General features: G+C 37.3%; 1 protein-coding gene across 2 annotated transcripts in view; it reads right to left on the reverse strand.

Annotated features, from left to right (window-relative positions):
• Nucleotides 1-22,545, reverse strand: part of GRID2 (glutamate ionotropic receptor delta type subunit 2) — a 1,533,206-nt gene that overhangs the window by 143,850 nt on the left and 1,366,811 nt on the right. For both annotated transcript variants that reach the window (XM_059172726.1, XM_059172716.1), the window contains exon 14: nt 10,808-10,974. In XM_059172726.1, coding sequence (XP_059028709.1) covers nt 10,808-10,974 — 167 coding nt within the window. The remainder of the gene's footprint in view (nt 1-10,807; nt 10,975-22,545) is intronic.

Consider the following 22,545-nt stretch of genomic DNA (forward strand, 5'->3'; position numbering starts at 1 on the left):
GAGAGCACGCACGCAGGTGGAGAGGCAGGCAGAGAAGGCAGAGGGAAAAGCAGGCTCCCAGCCGAGCAAGGAGCCCCATGTGGGACTGGATCCCAGGACTCTGGGATCATGACCTGAGCCGAAGGCAGTGGATTAATCAACTGAGCCACCCAGGTGTCCCAATGAATTACATTTTTAAAAGATCATCACCACTTTTCTAGAAATCATTTTCCAGTTGTTTTTCTCCCTGGAGGTGAAATTGAGCTGATGCAACACTTCAAAAATGACCAAAAAGGAAAAAAAAAAAAAATGAGAGTTGTAAGGAGAATGCAAGAGAAAGCTGTTGTGAGCACTTGAATCTGAACATCCTTTCCCTACAGCTTCCTGGATCCTCTGATTGCCACCAAATCCTCTCTATCCCTCCTCAAATGGTACCTTTTTTCTAATAATTTCTCAATCTCATTGAGAACATTCTCACCACTTCACAGTTGGAATACCACAAGGGCCTTGTAATGGCTTTTCTCAATTAAATTCTGTCTTGTTTAACCCAGTACCTTGGATTTCTCAAATGCTCCTGTGTCCAATGTTCTCCTCAGAGCCTCGCAAAGCTGGTGTGGGGTCCTGAGTCAGGACACAAACCCCGTTTGGGTTTGAGTCCTAGCTCCACTTGTCATTACTGTGTGACTTTGGTAAGATACTTAGCTCTGAGTCTCAGTTTCCTTAAATTTTTAAAACACAATGAATAAGTGACCACTTTACAGACTTGTGGCAAGTACTACATGAAATATTTCACATGTTCAGCACTGTGGGTACCTAATAAGTAGCAGCTATCAGTACCCTGGTCACATTTAATTTTAGCTTCTCTACCTATATTCACCTGCCACATAGTTCCTTCTCATTGTCCTTTCAACACAAGGTAACTTTTTGTTTTGATGACTTCCTCATGTTTTCTTGAGCACCTCACCCGGACCAATACCCAAATTCTACTTACCTCGAAGCTTTCTAGCTCAAGTCTGAGAGAAATCTTTCTATTCTACTCAGCAATGACTTCCTTTCCTCAAAATGTTTCCAGCATTTATTATCCAAACCAGTTTAATGGATAAGTTCAGATTGCTTAATGTTTACATAACTATCTTGATAATGTCACTCCTGTTCTCAGAGCGGAGGGACTGCATGTATTTTGTATACCTAAAGAGAAAACAATTATTTAACTTCTGTTTATAAGCATCTACATGAGAGCTCCTTCCAGCTGACTGAGAACAGAGGTCAAGCCAGTTGTTGACTGATTTTGGAACTGCTAACTGGGCAATCCGTTTCTTTCACTTCCTGAAGAGGCAAGAAAGTGGTTTAAAAGCACTTCATTCTTATTGGTGAGTAAAAGGATTAGGGCTCTGTGCTTTCAAGTTAAAGGAATCTTTCCTACCTTCCTTTTGGGCATGAAAGCATAAAAGTTCTTACAGCAGGGAGCTGGAAAGAAAGGTAGACATGTGCTGTGTTTTTTTTTTTTTTCCTGAGTTTTTATTATTCATTATATAAAAAAATTGGAGAAACTAAGAAAGAAAAAATTGTCATGTAAGAGAAAATAGAAGACTTTTTCTTTTTTTACTAACAAGCACAAAGAATAGGTATTTAATTTATTGGGATATAAGTAAACGGGATGATCTTTGATCTAAAAGTTGGGTAGATCTTTTTTCATCAAATATTTATTGAATGCTTACTCTGTGCAGGCACAGAGGTAGCCACTAGAGATGTAGAGATGCACATCTGAACTCAAGGGGCTTACCAACATTAGGCAGGACCCAAGAATAAACTGTAAGAAGTCTTAAGACAGAAATAGAGGAAAAGATCTCATGTGCTTTTTCTGAATCCAGACAATAATCAGACAAGGAAAAGACAAAAGAAGCCTTCAAATTGGTATAGCAGATGACATAAAACTATTTACAGAAGACCCTAAAGATTCCACCAAAAAACTGATTAGAACTAGTAAATGCAGTCAGAGGATACAAAATAAACATACAAAAATATTTCGCATTTCTATACACTAATAATGAACTAGCAAAAAAAAAATTAAGAAAACAATTCTATTTACAATTGCACCAAGAAGAGTAAAATACCTAGAAATAAATTTAACCAAGGAGGTGAAAGACCTATTCTCTGAAAACTGTAAGACATTGATGAAAGAAATCGAAGACTAAAGATGGCACATACAGAAAGATACACCACGAACAGGGATTGGAAAATTAATATTGTTAAAATATTCATACTATACCCAAAAGAGTGTATAGATTCGATGTAAACTCTACCAAAATGCTGAGAGCATTTTTCACAGAACAAATAATCCTAAAACTTATAAGGCATCGCGAAAGACCCCAAATAGCCAAACCAGTCTTGAGAAAAAAGAACGAGCCTGGAGGTATCACACGCCCAGATCTCAAACTATACTGTAGGCCTATAGTAATCAAAACAGTATGGTGCTGGCACTCAAATAGACATACAAAACAGTGCCTGTGCTTGTCTGGTCAATTAATCTACAACAAAAGGGGAAAGCATATACAATGGGAATATACAATTTTTTTTTAATCAGCAGAAAAGTTTTCTTTCTTCTAAAGACAAACAATTTAACCACATCCAAAGACTTAACTTACGGATGCATGTCAGTAGCCATTTAAAGCATTAGCTATTGAGGTACAATACATAATTTGGGGGAAAACGCTTCACCATCTGAAGCTTATACCAAACATTGCTGAGTTGATGGCTGAGCTCTGCTAGAGCTTGGGTGTGGCTGAGGGGAAGAGCATATCTGCAGAACCAAAGGAGAACAGCTGTGTTCCATAAGTATGGAAGCATTTTGGACTGCATTTGTTGGGGTAGGTTTCACACAGAAGGAAGAGAGGGGGAAAAGAAGGCTACGTTTCCCCCTACACCCCCGGGGCAATAAATGGTGAAGGAACACTGGACAGCTACATGCATAACAATGAAACTTGACCATTTTCTCATACCATAAACAAAAATAAACTCAAAATGGATTAGAAAATTAAATGTGAGAACTCACAAAAATCCTGAAAGAAAAACATAGGCAGTAAACTCTTGGACATCACTCTTAGCAATTTTTTTTTTTTTTAATATCTCCTCAAGCAAGGGCAACAAAAGTGAAAATAAACAATTGGAACTATAGTAAACTAAAAGACTTTGCAGTGGAGGAAATTATCAACAAAACAAAAAGGCAGTCTACTAAATGGGAAAAGATACTTGCCAATGATAGAGCTGATAAGGGGTGAATATTGAAAATATGCAAAGAACCCATATGCAAAGAACAATTCAACACCAAATAATTTGATTAAAAAATGGGCTGAGAACCTGAACGGAAACTTTTTGTTTTAAAGAAGACATACATGGGGTGCCTGGGTGGCTCAGTGGGTTAAAGCCTCTGCCTTCAGCTTGGGTCATGATCCCAGGGTCCTGGGATCGAGCCCCGCGTGGAGCTCTCTACTCAGCATGGAGCCTGCTTCCACCTCTGTCTCTCTGCCTGCCTCTCTGCCTACTTGTGATCTCTGCCTGTCAAATGGATAAATAGAACCTTAAAAAAAAAAAAAAAGACATACAGATGGCCAACGGATAAGAAAAGGTGCTCAACATCACTCATCATCAGGGAAAATGCAAACCAAAACCACAATGAAATATCACTTCACACCTATCAGAGAGGCCAGTAGCAAAATGTCAAGAAATAACAAATGCCAAAGAGGATGTGGAGAAAAGGGAATTCTCATGCACTGTTGGTGGGAATGTAAGTTAGTGCAGCCACTATGGAAAACAGCATGGGGGAACCTCAAAAAAGTAAAAATAGAAATACCCTATAACTTAGCAATTCCACTTCTGGATATTTAACCAAATAAACCGAAACCATTAATTCAAAAACACACCCCTATGTTCATTACAGCATTATTTAAAATAGCCAAGATGTGGAAGCAACCTAAGTGTCCACTGACAGATGAAAAGGTAAAGATGGGGCATTTATATAATGGGATATTACCCAGCCATAAAAAAGAATGAAATCTTGCCGTTTGTGACAACATGGATGGACCTAGAGGGTATTAATCAAAGAGAGGTAAGTCAGACAGAGAGAGAAAAATGCCATATGCCTTCACTTATATGTGGAATCAGAAACAGAAACAGATGCATAAATACACAGAATTGGTGATTATTAGAGGGGAGGTAGGTGGAGGGATGGGACAAATAGGTAGAGGGGATAGAAAGGCACAATCTTTCAGATATAAAATAAATAAGTCATGGGGATATCAATGTAATAGCATAGGAAATATAGTGAATAATATTGTAATAACTGTATGGTGACAGATGGTAATTATACTCACTGTGGTAAACATTTTATAATGTAAATAAACACTAAATCTTTATTAATATATCTGAAACTAATATAATATTATATGTCAACTAAACTATACTTCAATTAAAAACAAAAAAAACAACAAAAAACGCATGCCTGGCCCATCCAGGTTATTCTGGAAATTAAGGCCTTGGAAATTCAAAAACAAAGTAGAGCATAGGTATTCTAACAGTTAACCATGCAAAGGGAAGAAACAACAACAGAACAGACTATATTCAAGGAATTTAAAAGTAATAAAATAAAAGTATTCATTTGTGGACCAAAAATGAAAGTATTTCATATGTCAAGGATTACGATGAATTCTATTCTGTGCCCCTAAGAGGGAGTGGGAGGGGGAGAGAGAGAGAAGGGCAATCCCCAAGTATTTATTTGAAATACAGATTGTTAAAAGTGTATGACAATTTTTGGAACCATACTGTCTGGATTTGAGTCTCAGCTCTAATACTCAGTAGCTTTGTGAACTGGGACAAATTGCTCATTGTGTCTCAGATTCTTTGTCTATAAAATGAGGGTAAAAATAGGACCTCTCTCATAGACTATCAAATGTAAGAACTCAAAATCGGGCACACAGTAAACATGATATAGTCTTTAAAAAAAAAAAAGATTTTATTTACTTATTTTTGAGAGAAAGAGAAGGGGAGAGCAAGTGCGAGAGAGAGCATGAATGTGGGCGGGTAGGGGCAGAGGGAGAAACAGACTCCATGCCAAGCTGGGAGCCCCTCCTGGGACTTGATCCTAGGGCTCTGAGATCATGACATGAGCCAAAGGCAGATGATCAACCAACTAAGCCATCCAGGCACCCTATATAGTCTGTTTAATATGATTCATATATGCCTTTAAAAGAAAGCTGTGAGAAGACAGGGTGCATGATGATGAGAAAACAACATGGAGTGAACTCTTGAAAATTTTCCACTTTTATTGTTTTTTTATGATTCTAAGTAATTTATCCCTTTGGACTAGTTCTATCCCTGATAGTAAGGGAAGTATTGATCATTCCATTTTTAAAAATTCTGAAAATCCGTGACTAAATTGAAATACTATTTTTGCAACTGTACCAATATCATGAATCCAACATGAATCCATTCAGTTTGAAGTATGCCCTTGTTTTTGTGACTAGGTGGTTCATTCTTGAAGTTTAAGGACAGAAGCCAATAAGCAAAAAGGGACGTTTTTATTGATGAAGTATAAATTTAAACTCATGAATTAATTATTCCTTGATATCCACTAAGATTTAAGAATGCTCAATAAATATTTTTTTAATTACATTTTTAGTTTTATGAATAGTTAAGATTCTAAAATCAACACAGGAGTTTATTTTATTAAAAGCATAATGAGGTTACTGAAATAAGTCAACTGGAGAAAGACAACTATCATATGATCTCCCTGGTATGAGGAAGTGGAGATGCAACGTGAGGGGTGTGGGGGGTAGGAAAAGAATAAACGAAACAAGATTGGGGGGAGACAAACCGTAAGAGACTCTTAATGTCACAAAACAAACTGAGGGGGGCTGGGGGAAGGGGGGTAGGGAGAGGGTGGTGGGGTTATGGACATTAGGGAGGGTATGTGCTATGGTGAGTGCTGTAAAGTGTGTAAACCTGGCGATTCACGGACCTGTACCGTGAATATAATACATTATATGTTTATACATTAATACATTATATGTTTATAAAAAAATTAAAAAATTAAAAAACACATAATGATATCACTGAAAAATTCAGCTCTCTTCTACTCTTAAATGTTTTTAATGTAACAACTTTTGACTAAATAATTTTTGAAAACAAAGAACTATTAAAAGACAAGGGCCACATAAACATTTAATGAACCGTGCTGGAGAATTCACTGCAAACATTACTCACCACCGTAGAACTCTGACCTATCGGATGAGATTGTAGAAAAACTTTACCTTCTGCTGCCAAGTTACCTTGTATTTACGCAGACCAAAGAAACAAAATTCCTCTATCCAAATCTATGATTATATATACTATAGCACTTACTGGTCTTTAAAAGTCATCCCTGCGTGCAGAAGTGTAAAAATGAATATATCCCTACAGCCCATGTTTCTGATGCCTAACCTAATGCTTGCCAAAGCTCAGGCCCTCTACTCAGTGTATACATTTGTAGTATAATAGTTGTGCTCTAATATGCAAGTGCGTAATAGGCAAATGTACAACATTTCATATAATTGTTTTGGAGTGTCATTAAAGTATACAAGCATATAAGATACTGGGCAGATAGCTACTATATCCACATATAACATTTACTTTATGTATTAATATTTATTACATATTTAAATACTTTAATGTCTTTTAAGTTGTGGTATAGATAAATAGTCACCTGAGAAATAATTAGTGATTACTACATAAAAATCCTGTGGGGGCACCTGGGTGGCTCAGTCGGTTAGGCATTTCGTTTTGGCTCAGGTCATGATCTCTGGATTGTGAGACTGAGTCAGGCACTGGACTATACTCAGCACAGAGTCTGCTTGAGATTCTCTCTCTCCCTCTGCTATTCCCCCTGTTCCTGCTCTCTCTAAATAAATAAATAAAATCTCTAATTAAAAAAATCACCCTGAATACTTTCATTTTCATCAAATGCAATTACAGTAGCAATCGGTGATCTAGTGTAATCAAGGGCCTAGGATTAGTTGATGTATTAAAGTTATTTATAGTAATTTCTAAGGTGTACTACAATGATTAAATTTTATGGTCTGTATAATTTTTTAAGATCAGTTAATAAAAAAGAGATCTCTTTTCTCTAATAGCTATAGCACAGGAAAATGAAAGCAGATATTTTCTGAATTCAGGAGGAGAGTCTGGGTAATGACTGCGGCACTCGTGTGAAACAAGATGAGTTGTGTATCAACAATTGCCAGATCATTTCTCTTTCCTGGATCTCTCTTCTTCCAGGTGCCCAGGGAACCAGAATGTAGATGTCATTATTAAGGAACTCCACAGAGAGGGACAATTTAAATTGTCTGTCTCCATAATGCAAATCAAAGGAAAAAGAATGCTCAATGTTTAATATTATTTTTCAGCAGTTCACTGGAGTGGACTTCCTCAGAATTAAAATCTCTCTTAGGTAGGGCACCAAAGGGAACACTTCATGTGATTTATTAAACGTTTCTTTAATTGCTATTACATCTGCGTATTGATTTTATTGGGTTCTTCTTTTGCATATAAGATCTAGAAATCAGGTCTGGAAACGACAACAACAAAAATCTGTAGTGAAGCAAAACCCAATTAACCACAACTAAGGAATAAAGAATCTTTTTTTCAACAACATGGTTCATGTTCAGTATCCATTAGACTTTTCTGCTGGTCTTTCTCCATGGACCTTGACATCCTCTTCATTCTATTATGCTTTCCACCCAACCTCTAAGTTAATGAAATCAATGCTGTGCTTCTTTGTCTAGAAGTGTCTCCTCTGTCTGTTCCTTCCTTCTCATTCCCCATTGCCCAGTTCTGAACTCAGTCTTCCTTCTCTTATGCTTCTAGGTTTGCTCTAGTCTTTGCCAATCCTAATCCATCCTTCTTCTCAAAGCTAGATTAACCCTCCCTTAAATACTGTCTTCTAATTTTACTCCTGGGCTCCAGAATGGAAATAAGCCCTCACAGGTATTGGTGGTTTACTGTATGATTCCCAAACTTTAAATTTCCCCTCAAATTAGCTTGCCACCCTTATTGCTCTTCGACGTGTTCTGCTTTCTCCAACTTCAATCCTGCCGTCTTCATCATTTCTCCAAGATAAATCTCTTTTATCCTTTCAGCTTGACTATTCTCTACTCATCCTTCAGGATCAAATTCAGGGCTCACCTTCTCTGGAGAGCTTTCATTCATGTTTCCTTTAACTCCTTATTCCATTCAGTATTCAATTCTTTTAATATCTCAACTACACAATTTAACCCAATATAAATAAATCATACTGATTTTGTATATACATAAATATCAGCACACATTTATAGAAATGTTTGCATTATTCATTGTTTCATGTGCATGGGCCACATATCTGCAACTAGACTGCAAGTGTCTTCCAGGTAAATTACTACCAGGTATTCTTTCAGGCATAACTGATTTTCCAGTTTGTTCCTCTTAGAACATACTCCTCAATAAGTGTGTTTTGAATGATTTTGAATGATACTTTACTTCCCAATTTATGCTTGTTTCATTTTTTGTCATTGTAGATTTTTAAATTTTATTTCATTTTTTGTCATTTTAGATTTTTAAATTTTATTTATTTATTTATTTATTTATTTTAAGAATTTATGTATTTATTCATCAAAGAGAGAGAACGCAAGCCCAAGCTGGGGGAGTGGCAGGCAGAGGGAGAAGCAGGCTCCCCACTGAGGAGGGATGAAGCTGAGGAGGGAGCTTCATCCCAGGACAGATCATGACCTGAGCTGAAGCCAGATGCTTAACCAACCGAGCCACCAAGGCACCCCTATTTTGGTCATTTTTAGATTTTTTTAGATCCATAAGGGACCACTGGTAAATTGTATTATCGTTCATAATTATTTGCTCCCTTCTTCCCTTTATGTGCATTACAGTTCCTCGCTCTATCGATTTGGGCTTGACCATGAGACTCCCTTTCATTAGTGGTTTATGGGCAGATGTGACATATGTCACATCCATGCCAGAAGCACAAGAAACACTGCAGGCTTCTGGCAGCCCCTTCTGTAACTTCTCACTGCCTTGAGGACAGCTTGTCTCAGGGCCGCTTTTCCAGCCTGGCCCTGGAATGAGAAGCGGCCCAGGAAGACCCGTAGGTGACCTGCAGCTTGCTGCACAACTTCGCCAAGTCACAGCCCTACGTACACTTCACGAATGCAAAAAAGGCATGGATGTTTTGGGGTTATTTGCTACACAGAAAGGCCAACTAATATAAGACCTTGGGGTTAATCTAACTTCCACTTCTGCAGACAAGCAGAGAGGCCTAGATTTTTTTGCTAGCTCTGGAAGAGTTTTAACATAAATTCTGGATGTAGTCCAGAATTTAGGTGTTTGTTTTTTGTTTGTTTTTATTTTTGTTTTGTTTAACACAAAATACCTAACTTTTTGCTGTCTTAAAATTTGGAGGAATGCAGCTCAAATAGTTTGAAATTTGGGGCTTACTGTTACCTGGTACTGACCTCTTGATCTGGCATTAGCTTTTAGAGAATAGATAGAAAAATTTCTAGAAAATAAACAACATACATTATCACTGTGAAATGAAATATACTCCTGCCTGAAAGATACTACTCTCCGTTAGGCCCACACTTGTTTGGTAGTAGATAGAATGAAATGCAGTGATCGTTGGGAGTGCCTCGCAGACCCAAGTTTTTCTTTTGTTTTTGTTTTTTTTATATTTATTTATTTATTTTTTAAAAATTTTTAAAAGATTTTTTGTTTATATTTTTGACAGGCAGAGATCACAAGTAGGCAGAGAGGCAGGCAGAGAGAGAAGAGGAAGCAGGCTTCCCACTGAGCAGAGAGCCCAATGCGGGACTCTATCCCAGGACTCTGGGACCATGACCTGAGCCGAAGGCAGAGGCCTTAACCCAGTGAGATACCCAGGCGCCCCAGCCCAAGTCTTTCATATACATTGTTCATCTAAAGTGTACATTTCAAAACCTTTTTTTTCTTAAAAAAATCATATAAGAAAATTCTCATTTGGGAGGGGTGTAATTTCTTAATAAACCATCCCCTTAATTCCATGACGAAGTCTCACGTACTTTGACACTACATGAAAAACTTTAAAACTCTTTTTTTTTTTTTAAGATTATTTATCTATTTATTTGACACAGAGAGAGAGATCACAAGTAGGCAGAGAGGCAGGCAGAGAGAGTGGGGAAGCAGGTTTCCTGCTGAACAGAGCCTGATGCATGGCTTGATCTCAGGACCCTGGGATCACAACCTGAGCCCAAGGCAGAGGCTTAGCCCACTGAGCCACTCAGGTGCCCCAGGACTCTAAAATTCTTATCCTTTTCCTTTGCAAAATTCAGAAGGAAACATTCCTATCGTTATGTGCCTTAGTACATCAGAACTTTGACTTGGACCTGAAGTTTATTTTATGCTTTGATGTTCTTGAAATGAACTAATTTTTCTATGATATTTAAAATTCAGAAAGTAAACTGCTAATTAAGTTCTAAAGAAATTATGAACATACTACTTCCTTTTTTATATTAATTTTTAAAAAGTAAAACCAGTTTATATAGCACTATTTTTCCCTTTTTATGGAAAAACAATATTTCAGTACATGCGTTAGGAATTGAATGTCTTACTAAATAACATTTATAATCTTTTATTGTTTTTTACTATGCTTTTCTAAACAAAGAAAATAAAATATAATAAAAACTACATGCATAACCAAGGGATTTTCTTTTTCTGTTTTTTTTTTTTTTTTTTTTTTTTTTTTTTGTCTCTCCTTATTTGGAGCACACACAAATCTTACCTTTGTGAAAAAACATCCCTGTAAGGACTGCCATGTTGCAGTGCGATTCCATATCCTCGATCAGCAACCGTGTTCCCGATGGTGTAAAATGAGCAATCTGGGTCATTGATAGCCACGTATTCCAACACGGCTGCATCCCACACAAAAGCATAATTTCCATATTTTACCTGTAAAATATGGAAAACAAAAGAAGAAAATAGGATTTAAGTTTGGAATTTTAAGTTATACAGTTAGGGTAAGACATATTACAGTTGTGTATATTTAATTGGATAAAAGGTCATAGGACCTATCTTTTTAAATATCTATTTTTTGAGAATTTGGCATTTGGTTAATTTATAGCTCTCTTATGGAAATGTGATAAAGTTAGAATGTTAAATATGTTTCCAGGCAACAAAGTTTATTGTAAAATGACCCCTGAGTGGTAAATGTCACCTGGACTGGGAAAATAATAAATGTATGGAAAGAAGCCATGTCTTTGAGCTTCTCTGAGTGTAGTCATTCCTGTAATTAGACCGTTGTCTTTGGGGACCTGGAAGTAAAGCTTTTTTTTTTTTTTTTCCTCTTAAGATTTTATTCATTTATTTGACAGAAAGAGAAATCACAAGTAAGCAGAGAGACAGGCAGAGAGAGAGGAGGAAGCAGCCTCCTTGCTGAGCAAAGAGCTCAATGTGGGGCTCCATCCCAGGACCCTGAGATCATGACCTGAGGCGAAGGCAGAGGCTTAACCCACTGAGCTACCCAGGTGTCTCTTACTTTTGAAGTTGTTACAAGAGATACTGGCTCCTTTAGGTTACTAGGCTTCTAAGCTAGGTAGGCTTCTGTACCCACACAATATAGGTATGATCTCCTTGAATGTTACCTATGTTCCAAATGAATGCTGCAAGTCCAAGTCACACTGAAGAAAAATAATCAACACTACCCTGTTGGCAAGATACATTTCCTAACTTCTGTTATTCTGAGGTAATCTGTTGCCAAGTGTGGTCTATGGCAATTTTGCATATTTTGCCCACCTTTTGGTGGTCATTGCAATGAAGAACAAAGAATTATACAATCTTCTCTATCATTATTTAGGGAACATAACTTCATTCTGAGTTGTTTACCTTTTAATGATTGTCTTTTATTTACAAGTGTGACTTCTTCCCCTAAACTACAAAGGTATCAAAAATAAAAAGCAATCTTAATAAAATTAATTAAAAAATATTATATAGGGGAGCCAGGTGGCTCAGTTGGTTGAGTGCCCAATTCTTGGTTTCAGCTCAGGTGGTGATCTCAGGGCTCATGAGTTCAGGGCTACATAGTGCTCCCTGACCATCGGGAAGTCTGCTTGGGGATTTTCTCCCTCTATCCCTCCCCCCCACTCTAGTGCACACATTCTCTTTTTCCTCTATCTCAGATAAATAGATCTTTAAAAAATATTATCTGTAAATATAGAATTTAATGAGTTCATAAAAATAAACAGAACTAAAATTAAATCAAATATCCTGTTTGTTAGCTAGTTTGTTTATTTATTTGAGGAGAAAGAAATTTCCTGGTAAATCTGATGAGGGGAAAGAGAAAAATTTCTTTTCAGAGAGTTCATTGTTTGTGTATAGCAATGCTACTGATTTTTGTATGCTGATTTTGTCCTCTGCAACTTAACTGAGTTTACTTATCAGTTCTAGAAGGGTTTTTTTTGGTTTGTTTGTTTAATCTTTAAGATTTTCTGTATATATGATCTTATCATCTGCAAAGAGAGATAATTTGATATCTTCCTTTCTGATTTGGATATTTTTATTTTTTTTTCCTGTCTAATTGCTTTGTCTGGGACTTCTGGCACTATGTTGAACGGAAGTGGTAAGAATGGGCATAATTCTTTTGTACATTTGTAGCCTCAGAATTAAGTCTTCAGGGTATAGGCTGCTTTCAGCAGGAATGTAGACAGAACAACCGATGGTTGACCAAGCACTGAGATATAGCCTGCTCTTAAAATCATTCTTTTTTTTTTTTTTAAGAGAGAGAGAGAAAGGGGGAAGGAGGAGTAGAATGAGAGGGAGAGAGAGACTCTTAAGCAGGTTCAATGCCCTGTATGGAGCCCGATGTGGGGCTTGATTTCAAGACCCTGAGATCATGACCTGTGTTGAAATCAGCAGTTGGATGCTTAAGTGACTGAGTGACTGATGCGCCTCTTGAAAACACTCTTATTCAGTCTTAGATTCTGCCTGGATTTCACAACTAGGATTCTGAAGTTCTCACAAAAGGTATTTTGTTCATGGATGGCTGTCAAATTGTTGTTCTGTGAGAGGACCTCCTATTCCCTCATGCTGCTGATACTACTTCCTCTATCTGTAATCATATGTAAAATTTTTATCAACATGTATGTCTCATGTATACATGGGAGATACCCTGGGAAAAATGAGTAATTCAAAGAAGTGGCTTTAAAATTCACGATTAAAAGCCATCTAGTTTGGAAAGTTAAGGGATGAGGGAAGTAGGCCTCTTAGGGGAGAGTAAATCATATTTATGAAAGATGAATGGCCTTTGGTAGAATACATGGGAGTTGTGGTATTTTGTGACAAAGTTTGTCTGAATGTGTGCCTCACTTCTAGTCTCTTCTCCTGGGATGAGGGTCATTCCCTGTTGATGAAACTCCCAGGGAGAGGATTTATGACACTTGAGGTCCTTTTAGAGGATTTGTGTTTAGGTCAATAAGAGTTATTTAGAGAAAACCTCTCCCTGCATTTGCTGTTTTTCAAGTGCTTCCAGCTCAAAATCATCAATATACCAAAGCAGCATATTTTGGGGTAGCATATTCTATTACCCTTAATCACTAACTTTCATATTTGCTTTTAGCCTCTTGAGTCTAAACCTATAGTAACGGAGAGATAGCAGTGACCCTGAAGCTTCCTCTAACAACCTACTTTGGTTTTTTGCTATTCTCTTCTTTCAAACAGCCACTCTGGACTTCTGGATCCCCTTGGACTTCTATAGCCCTCAAGGGACCTTCCCAGTTGGGGACATATTGCTTTGCTGTTAGCAAAGTGTTCTAGCATTGCTGTTACTGCTTTGTGAACTGTAAAGCTCTATTTAAATGTATATTAACATCATCATTGCCATTATATACATATTTCTAATAATTCTAATGTTACAAAGCATTATGAATTCATTTTTAAAAGGAGAACCATTAAAATAGTATGATTATAGCCTGTAGCAATATCAATGAAATGTTGCATAATAACCCAAACTATTTTAGCTTTTAAAAATATCCCTGGTTTTTCCTTTTTTCTCCAACAACTAAAATATACAATCATTGTCTTTTGGATAGTTTTTAACTATTAGATTAAAACTATCTAGAAAATACTCATCAATAAAACCTAACATCACTCTCCAACAGAATAACAATTGAAGGCTTGAAATTTTCAATCCATCTGAGTAGGTGAGGGATATTATTTAAAAATTGCAACTAGTCTTTGCTCTTGAAGTCATATTTGGGTAAGGAGCTACATTGTGGGGGTGCCTGGGTAGCTCAGTGGGTTAAGCCTCTGCCTTCGGCTCAGGTCATGATCCCAGGGTCCCAGGATTGAGCCCTGCATCGGGCTCTCTGCTCAGTGGGGAGCCTGCTTCCTCCTTTCTCTCTGCCTGTCTTTCTGCCTCCTTGTGATCTCTGTCTGTCAAATAAATAAATAAAATATTTTTTAAAAAAGGAGCTACATTATGGGCCATTAACTTATTAACAGTGGATTCCATGCCAACTGAGTGCTTCTAGCAGGTTAGACAGAGGGCAAAAGTACACCGGAAGCTTTATGTCATCATATTCCAGCCTCCATTTATGAGAAAGGCAAAGAATTCCTAAATGGCATCTAACTCCAATATTATCAATGTCTAGTTCCTAAAATAGAGATACCAGAATGCTGTGGTGATTAATGGATGATGGTAGCTGCTAATACTTAACACCTGTGTCCTTATAATAGAGCTGAGATGCCAGTAGCCTTGATGGATTTCTCATTGCTGAGATAACTCAAGACTTTGTTTCATTTCCACAATATAATTACAGGAATCTTTCTTTGAATTCCATTTTACCCACAATCATTATGCATTAATCTAAAGATCCTAAAGGGATCTGTAAGGAACATAAAGGTAAGACTTGGGTTCCTTCCCTCAAGCTGCTTACAACTCAGTAGTGGAGGTAAGTCAAGTACTACTTGCTATAACATAAAACACATTATGGTAAGTACCATGCAAAAAGCTTGAAATGTTAAAGTGGTTTAAAGAAAGGGAAACTTAATTTTCATTGGAGGAATCAGGACAGCCTGCTTGAATATTTTGGTAAATGAAATAGTTGCACAAAAAACCCCCAAATACTTACATTCCTTATCTCTAGTGCTTGATTAAACACAAATACTCTTTGGAAATCTTCTAGTTTTCTGTAATTCTCCATTAGGTGAATAGCTATAAACATTCAATATTGTTTTCTTAAATATTTGCATCTCCTGCCAAGTAAGTGAAGGATGGGAAAATGTATTTTCAAAACCTGCACCTGTGCTCCTCACCAGGTTATGGATTACATCATATTTCCTTTCCTTTGTGGAATCCTCTTGTCCTGAATACCCCTGCTCTGACACCTCTATCATAACCTAATGCTAAAAGCATTTTTCTTTTCAATTCATTAGGCAAGCATCTTCTGAGAAAATTGCAGAAGCCTACAACACAGACAAAAAGACTTTCATTAAAGTTATCACAAGGACTTCGGTTTTAATTGAGAAGCCACATTCTTTCTCACACAAATCTTTAATTTAGCAAATTCCTTAAAAGCTCACTTCAAAATCTATAGCTGCAGAGATACATCAATGATAATCCTTTTTTTACTAAAAAAAAAAAAACCCAGTGGGACAATTATAGAAAGATTTCATTTAAACAGAAGAGATATCCCTTCACTGAAGAAAGATTATCCTGCCTCTGTCTTCCATTTCTTCCTCATGATAATAGCTAATATTTATAAAGCATTTTTTCCATTCTTAAAAAATGCCCTTTACACATAAATTTATTTGCTCTTTACAACACTGTGGGGCAGCTGATATTTTGATGCCTAACTCACAGATATAGTAATAGAATCTGTTCTAAGTCATACCAATGACTAGTGGTAGATGTGAAGCTTGAACTCAACGTCATCTTCTAGGCTTTTTTCACTGCACTAAAGATCAAATTCTGGGAGATACTTGCTATAGGAATATAAAAATACGTGGAATATGGTAGTCTTTGCCTTTAAGGCATACCGAATCTAGTCTGAAAAATAATATTTATATAAATAAAAATAATGCAACATATTATAAGGCAAGAGCCAAAGAGAAGAATGCAACTTCTTTAATGCAATGTGATCACATTATTAAAATAAAGTTAAGCTTTTAAAAAACAAGTTGCTTATTACTCAGCCATAAAAAAGAATGAAATCTTGCCATTTGCAATGACATAGATGGAGCTAAGGAGTATAGTGCTAAGTGAAATAAGTCAGCCAGAGAAAGACAAATACCATAGGATTTCACTCATATGTGGAATTTAAGAAACAAAACAGATGAACATAGGGGCAGAAAAAAGAGAAGCAAACCATAAAGCAGACTTACCTACAGAGAACAAACTGAGGGTTGCTGGAGGGGAGGAAGGTGGGAGGATGGGCTACATGTATGATGGGTATTAAGGAGGGCACGTGTGATGAGCACTGGGTATTGTATGTATGTGATAAATCACTAAATCCTACACCTGAAACTAATATTACAGTGTATGTTAACTAACTGGAATTTAAATAAAAATTGGGAAGAAAAAATAAAACTTGTTTTAACTAAAAAAAAAATTGGAATGAATGAATATCTGATTTATATGATTTTTGGACCCCTGAAGCCTGTTGATTTTGTCACCATTGCTATCTGTTTCAGGTTTTCAGGATTAAAACCAAAACAAAGCTTTATAAAATTCAAGTAAAGACTGCAGTATGGAAATTTACTATTTTTGCCCACAAAATAAAACCCAAAAGGCCTGAGAATAACGTGGGAGAAATAAATTCTAACTTTGCACACTAAGCTGCTAACTTCTTTACAACTTAAACTAATGGTCAGGAGGGGATAAAGTGATAGTGAATTACAGGCACAAAGAGTTATGATTAACCCAGAATCGATCTACAGTGGTCCTTATAATTCATTACCCACATAAGTCCTTAAGATGGGATGGCTTTAATATTTATGACATATGGTTGTAGGTGGTGGCCTCTCCCACTTTGAACAAATTAATAATTTAGCATCATTCATCAATTCTTCTGAATTTATCTAGCAAAGTAAATCATGCTCAAGTCCATACTTTAGTGCTTAAGACTGACTTTTAAAATATATATGGCTTTGTTTACTGCTATCTTAATTGTTGGCCTACCATATTTTACCTGCTATTATTTTGAAATTTGAATTTGTGCAGCAAGATAGTCATCACAGGACACAAATTTCACAAGGAAGATATGAATGTTTTAAAAATAAATATCAGTTATTTATAAAATATTTTCTTTTAACCTAGAAAAGAAGCAGTATATCTATCTCTAAATTTTATCTTTGCCTCTATTTTTTGACTGTATTGGAATACCATTTTTGTAAAGTTTATTAAAGCATTTTGGGAATGTGGAAAACTAAGCACAACTACCTTACCCTCTACTGACAACTTTCTCTTGAAACAAATGGCCGTTAGGGTCTAGAATACAGAAAGATAGCAAGGCCTGGAGTTCTGGATAGTTCTGTGTGGGGAAAAAACTGGTAAATCCCTCCTTCAGGGAGGATGAGTGCCTAAAAACAAAACAAAACAAAACAAACCCCCCAAAAAACAAAACAAATCAAAACAAAAAACAAAAACAGTTGCTCCTCCAGGAAAGTTTGGGGGAATGCTTGTTTCACAATTTGGATCTCAAAATATTTCTGCTCTCCTTCCTTAGATATTTGTTCCCATGAATATATCTCTTCTGTTGCCTTTAAATTGACTAGAAAGGAATTGAATAGGTGGGCAAAGATCTCCCGTCATGGACCCTGGGACAGACAAGAAGACTAGGAGAGCCCCAACTTCCTCCAATTTCCTCAAGGGGGAGATATGTGAATTACTTTTTTCTATACCACTAGCCCACAAGGAGAGAACCCCCAGGATAACCCAACAATCAGAGTTGAGTTCCCATAAACTAACAAAGAAAAATGACAACTCACAGAGTAAGTGCCACACTTAGAAAGATGAATCAGAACAAGTAGAACATATTCTGGGAAAATAGCATTGTGGTATTAGTAAGACTCTAACTAAAAAAAACCAAAAACCAAAAAACAGTATCCTTAAGCAGATTCAGTTGTGAATCTAAAAAGATCTATGCGACTACCAGCTGATACACCTACCTCAATTTCTCAACCAAGAAATTGAACAGATGAATTGAAGGAGAAAGTGCTCATATGTCCCACAGGCTCAAATGGAAAGACTAGGATGACAACTGTCCCAATTGGGCTGGGAGACCCGAGTCGTAGCACTGGAACCTCTACATCAAGGAGAACTTCCAGGTGTTTGGCAATGGGTGCAGATGGTTGTTATTGGTGGTGGGGTACAAAATCCATACCACAGCTTGAAAGATAGGGACTGAGAGTGACAATTTTTGTAGTAGGTGGATATGACATAGCTTATCTGCCTTCGGCAGTTGCCATCAACATTTCTCCCCCTGACCACGCACGTTAGCAATTGTGACTTGCTGTTCGCGATCATCAGTCATTCATTGTTATATCATTGCAAGTGCTGAGATGTAAGTGCGCCACTTAAGTGCACGGTCATCATGATTGCTAACAGCCCTCTGCCTGTGGATTGATTGTTGTTCTTGGCATCAAGATGATGTTAATTTAATTTTTAACATTGTGAATACTGAGATGATTTTTTCTAAGAGTACAGATGATGAAGATGAGAGTGATTGTAATACTAATACCCGCACGATCCAAACATCTATGAAAAAGAAAGCTAAGTGACTGTTTTTTATTACAGATGGTAGGACACAAATAACTGGAGTAGTGAGATGCATAACCGAAGCAGCATACTGCATAATACGGAGAAAAGAATTTGGAATTGAGCATGATGGAAAAGGAAATGAGAAAGCGCATAACAGAGACTGAATCTTACAAGTTGGGGCTGAGACAGGTAATGGTACTAAATCGTTCAAAAGTTTTTAGGTCTCCTAAAAGGCGCCAATGCTCAGTTGAAGGTAGCAGCGACTAAATTAGTTTGGGCATACCACAGTGAACAAACACACATTATCATATTGTTCCCCTCATAGCTCTCTGTTTCTTGATTCTGAGGTTCCTTTTTCTTTTTAAAATTGTTTGTTTATTTATTTATTATGTTCAAGCATCCAGCATATAGTACATCATTAGTTTTTGACTGTAGTGTTCAATGATTGATCAGTTGCATGTAACACCCAGTGCTCATCACTACTCATGCCCTCCTTAATACCCATCATCCAGTTACCCCATCCCCCCACTCCCTTCCTTCTGTAACCCTCAGTTTGGTTCCCAGAGTCCAGAGTCTTTCATGGTTTCTCTCCCTCTCTGATACCTTCCCATTCAGTTTTCCCTCCCTTCCCCTGTGGTCCTTTTTGCTATTCCTTATGTTCCACATAGGAGTAAAACCATTTGATAATTGTCTTTCTCTGTTTGAATTTTTTCATTTGGCATAATTCCCTCCAATTAATCCATCTCGATGCAAATAGTGAGTGTTATCCTTTCTGATGGTTGAGTAATATTCCATTGTATATATAACTACATCTTTTTTTTTTTTTTTGACTATGGAGGCATTTATTTACAAATTCAGCTTTCAGGACTTACTGGGTACATAGCCATTTTTTACAACTATGTCAGTAGTTAGATGAGTGCTGGGTATGAAGTCATTATCACACAAAGACTTACTGTTGCCTCTAACCAGAAGATTCAGATTCTTGTCCTTTGTTTTCCCAAGAAGGATCATAGGAAGGAAGGATTCTTCAGAACTGATTGTTTTACTGTCAAATAATAGTCATTATGTTGGTGATTGGTTCAAGAGTGAGTTATGGAAACCTCTGTAGTGCCCCCTGAGGGCTGTGGGTCAGGATAGCATCAGGGAAGCCCTAGGTCATCTTTCCAGGCACCAATTGTGTGCCAGCACTGAGAATTATTCAGAAGCTGTCTGCCCCATTTTTCCCCTTTTCATTCTCAACATACTTAAGGAGATAAGTTTGCCCAGAGCCTATGGGGTCCTTAAAAAAAATAAACAAAAAAAACCTCTTCATTTTTAGGAACTTTAGTATCACTACCACAGTCTCAAGGAAATAATTCTACAAGGAGAAAGTGGTTGGAAAGTAAAATTCAGTGCCACTGAGTCCTCTAGCTATAGAGCAAATTTTTCCATATAACTCAACAATTTTTCCTGTGAAGACTTACATTCTTCTAAATTGATAGTAGACAGAGAGACTTAATGCTTCTCTTGAGTTTCTCCATTGACACATGTAAGTCCTTGGTCATATTTTCCAGGGATGGGTCATCCACCCCAAAGTCAGTCAGGTAGAGGTTTAAGGTTTCCTTTAGCTCCTCCATATCCTTGTCATTGATCAAACCCTCAAAAGGCACAGGGACTGTAGCTGATGCTCCAGCCTTCAGGGCCTCCAGCCAGATCTGTTTCAGATAATTCTTCTTTTGGTCAGTAACAGCCTAGGTAGCTTTAAGGGTGTATTGCCTGAACATGTGGAGACTGGGGACTGAGAAGTTTCTCAGAAGGGTGGTCTCCAGGCTTTAGAAATCATAGGCAGACACATTGATGTTGGAGACTAAGATTTGAAGGTCACTCAATTGTTTTTTAGCAGGCATCTCACACAGTCATCATGGATCATTTGCAGGGTTGTATCCTTATGGAATGTCTTAGGTTTACACATCTGTAAATTACATAAATCACTGGCCACTTTAGTTTGAATGAAGCAGAACTTCTTCCCAATTTTTCTAATTGCTGTAGCCAGTTGCACAACAGTTAGTGTACCACATCCATCAGAGAGAATAATAAACATGTCATAGTCACTCAATTTCATTTTCTCCAGATAATTCTCTGTTGGAAAGATCTCTATACCAGGCAGGTCCCATAATGTCATATCGGGAAATTTTGGATGGTTATATGGAGTTCTCCTGAGGGTTGTCTCCTATACCCCAGTCGGAGCAACCTTTTCTTCCTCATACCCCATCCCCTACAGGACATTGATGAAGCTGGACTTCCCTGACCCAGGCGCCCCAGTCACAGCAATGTTCACTCCGACATTCTTAGTGTTCCTCAATGCATTACTGATGGCAGAAACTGTTTCCTCATGGTCCCCCTTCTCCAGATGTGATTCAGCAATCTTGAGAATTTCCTGAGAGAGGATACTGCTTTCCATATTAATGTCTTTAAAAAACTCAGCGATGGAGTTGAAATCATCATGCTTTGCATTAGAGGTTGTGGAAGAGGAGGACTGACATGTGGGCTGGAGCCCCCATGACACAATTTTGCACCAAAGCTCAGAGTCCAAATGTAAAGACTCACAGCCCCAAATGATGAAGATCTAGAATATATGTGAGGTTTGGTGGGGTGAGGTCCAGAGTGGATGACCAAGAATGAATTCTTGAGACATCTTTGGTGCAAAATGGTGGTTTATTAAAGCACAGGGGCAGGACCCATGGGCAGGAAGAGATGCTGCCCATATCTTCTTTATCCATTCATCTGCTGAAGAACATCTTGGTTTTTTCCACAGTTTGGCTATTGTGGGCCTTGCTGCTATGAACATTGGGGTACATGTGCCCTTTTAACTACATCTGTAGTTAAATAACTAGTAGTGTAATTGCTGAGTCATAGGGTAGTTCTATTTTTAACATCTTGAGGAACCTCTATACTGTTTTCCAGAGTGGTTGTACCAGCTTGCATTTCCACTGACAGCTTAAGAGGGTTCCCCTTTCTCCACATCCTTGCCAATACTTGTTGTTTCCTGCCTTGTTAATTTTTGCCATTCTAACTGGTGTAAGGTGGTATCTTAACTGTATAAAGTGGCTTTGATTCTGAGATTTCAAATAAAATATGCTGTGGTAAACAAAAGGATGAAATTTTGTTAACAGATGAGTTGATCCTTTATAGTGTACAGCTGATTCTTTCAGAATTAACCTGAATGATCATGTTTTCTATAATAAAGTGAGGTGTCCCATAATGACAATGATAAAAAAATGTTCACCCTAGGTCTTAGATATTTTGATTTAAAAAATGTAGTAACACGAGAGACTCTTAATTATGGTAAAGAAACCGAGGGTTTCTAGAGGGGTGATGTGTGTGTGGAGGTAACTGGGTGATGGGCATTAAGGAGGGCACGTGTAGTAATGAAAGCTCAGTGTGATATGCAGCTGAGGAATTAGTGAACTCTACATTCGAAACTAAGGATGTACTATATGTTGACTTATTGAATTCAAATGTAGTGTCAAATCATCTTGATTTCTATGAAGATTTTAATAAAACTGTGTAAAGCATAGAACAAAATCAACTGATAATTTATCCAAATACAGAGACCTTAAATCATCTATCTGCATATTCTGCAGATATTGCAAATGTAAATTTTGTCAAATTTCATTCAGTAGGTAAACATCAAAGAAAATTAAAAGATCTTATCTGCAAAATATTCTGTACACCTTGTATGTAACACAGAGAAAGGGGCATGATTTGCTTACCTGGGATAGTGAAGC

The sequence above is a fragment of the Mustela lutreola genome, chromosome 1 (genome assembly GCF_030435805.1).
Source record: "Mustela lutreola isolate mMusLut2 chromosome 1, mMusLut2.pri, whole genome shotgun sequence".
NCBI lineage: Eukaryota > Metazoa > Chordata > Mammalia > Carnivora > Mustelidae > Mustela > Mustela lutreola.